This window comes from Salvia hispanica, chromosome 1, assembly GCF_023119035.1.
Source record: "Salvia hispanica cultivar TCC Black 2014 chromosome 1, UniMelb_Shisp_WGS_1.0, whole genome shotgun sequence".
NCBI classification, from domain to species: Eukaryota; Viridiplantae; Streptophyta; class Magnoliopsida; order Lamiales; family Lamiaceae; genus Salvia; species Salvia hispanica.
Window position 1 is genome coordinate 43,178,316 of NC_062965.1, and position 2,217 is coordinate 43,180,532.

The 2,217-nt window shown below is 45.2% G+C and overlaps 1 protein-coding gene across 1 annotated transcript; it reads left to right on the plus strand.

The window, feature by feature from the left end:
* Window positions 1–335: 335 nt before the first annotated feature.
* On the plus strand, window positions 336–1,625 carry LOC125197436 (pelargonidin 3-O-(6-caffeoylglucoside) 5-O-(6-O-malonylglucoside) 4'''-malonyltransferase-like). The gene has a single exon (XM_048096175.1). It carries the CDS (start codon window positions 336–338, stop codon window positions 1,623–1,625), a length of 1,290 nt encoding a protein of 429 aa, XP_047952132.1.
* Window positions 1,626–2,217: the final 592 nt, after the last annotated feature.

The following is a 2,217-nucleotide window of genomic DNA, read 5'->3' on the forward strand; positions in this document are numbered from 1 at the left end:
AAAAAAATGAGACTTCTAATCGCGATTGAAGAGAGTAGTTCATTACTAAAGATTTTACACATGCTAGTACTTTGCATTCCAGAATCTCATATTTCCCGCATCAATGAATATCTCAAACATTCTGAACGTAAAAAACGAAGTGCGACTTCTCTAACAATACTTACTGCCATTGAATTTGAATTAGGAGAGGATTCTGTTTCCGTTTTCTAAGGGTAAGAAAAGGGTGCATAACTCATTAATCCAACACCAAGTTAGGAAGTAGTAGCATTTTTTATTTGCAATAAATTCTGAAGGTAATGAAGGATTTATATAAATAGATGAGATTGTGGTATTAGATGGCATACAAGCAAAACACAATGAAGGTGCAAATATTGAAGAGAAAGCTTGTAAAACCATGCAATCCAACTCCCCCGAATCTGAAAATCTACAAATTGTCATTTATAGATGAGATTCTCCCACTAATGGAAGTAGGAGTCCTTCTCTTTTACCCATCCAATCCCAATTCAATCAACTTGGAACAATCACTATCCAAAGTTCTACCCTCCTTCTACCCTCTAGCTGGAAGATTCATCCTCAAAGACCAAATCGTTGATTGTAGTGACCAAGGCGCCGAGCTTGTCGAAGCCGAGGCTCCCGACACCGAACTCACCACCCTCCTCACCGAGAGAGATCACCAAAATCTCGACGCTTTCCTCCCTCGCGAGAAAAAGCAAGTCGAGTTGCCTACTTATCCCATCCTGTCTATCCAGGCCACACGCCTCATGTGCGGGGGCCTCGTCGTGGGCGTCAGCATCTCCCACAAGATATTCGACGTATCCGCCCTGAGCACCTTCCTCCTCAATTGGTCCAACACAATCATTTCAAAACCAGAAACGGAAGCGGCAGTCACCTTTGACGGCGCCACTATGTTCCCCAGCAGGAGCCAGAGCAATGCCTCCTCAGGCGCTGCCATCCGTTTCCTAGACCTGGAAAGGATTTCAGTGAAGAGGTTTTCCTTCACCAAGGAAGCCATAGCGGCCCTAAAGCAACGTTGTTGCTTTAGGGCTGACCAGAGGGTGTCCAGGGTCCAGGCGGTATGTGCCCTCATAGCAGAAGCCCTGATCGCCCTGGATGGGGCCAAACACGGCCGATCCAGGGGGTGTTTGATTACCCAAGCGGTTAACATGCGCGGGAGGACAGACCCTCCCCTGAGTAAAACCGCTTGCGGGAATCTGGTCCTGCTGTCTCTCGCCCGCTGCAGCGCAGGCGAGATCCAGCAGGTGGCGGATCTGCTGGGGGAGGCCGTCAGCAGATCCGTGGCGGTGTGCGGTGGGATACTGGGGCTGGGTGAGGATAGGCGCAACGAGACGGTGTTGGAGCCACTGAGGACTGCCGGGAGAACGTTCATGAGCGGGGAAGACAATGTTCTGACGTTCACCGATTATAGTAAGTTTGGGTTCTACGGAGTGGATTTGGGATGGGGGAAGCCGGTGTGGGCGAGCGTTGCGCCGCACACGGTGGCGAATACGGTGGTTGTGCTGGGAAGCAGGGACGGAGATGGGATCGAGGCGTGGGTGCATTTGGAGAAGAAGGACATGGAATTGTTTGAGCGAGACCATGAGATTGCTACACTCTGCGCAATCTAGATGGGATCGATTTCGTCCTGTGTTGTGTACAAGAGTATTTGGTTTTACTTTATTTTATCTAATTTAATACTCCCTCCGTCTCTAAAAATTTGTCACCAATTTCCTTTTCCGTTCGTCCCTAAAAATTTGTCGCCTTTCACTTTTACCATTTTTGGTAGTGGGCTCCATATTCCACTAACTCATTCCCACTCATATTTTATTATAAAACTAATATATAAAAGTAGGACCTACATACCATTAACTTTTTCAACCCACTTTCTATTACATTTTCTTAAAACACGTGTCAGATCAAATGGTGACAAATTATGGGGGACGAAGAAAGTACTAGTTTTTCTTAATTAGTTAGAGAAGACAAAGAATAAACAACAAAACTTTTAATGGTCGTTTAAATGTTGAGACTTGAGACCAATTTATTCCATCATATCATCCATCAAAACATGCACAAATCAAGCAATGTATCGTAAATCTGACAATTCGTCAGTCATCACCAAATCTATTTATGATATGTAATCATAGAGTTCATCCGATCTAAAAACAAACGGCTAAGATCAATTTCACGCGATGCCAATTAGCTGTTGTAAATGTCAATCAT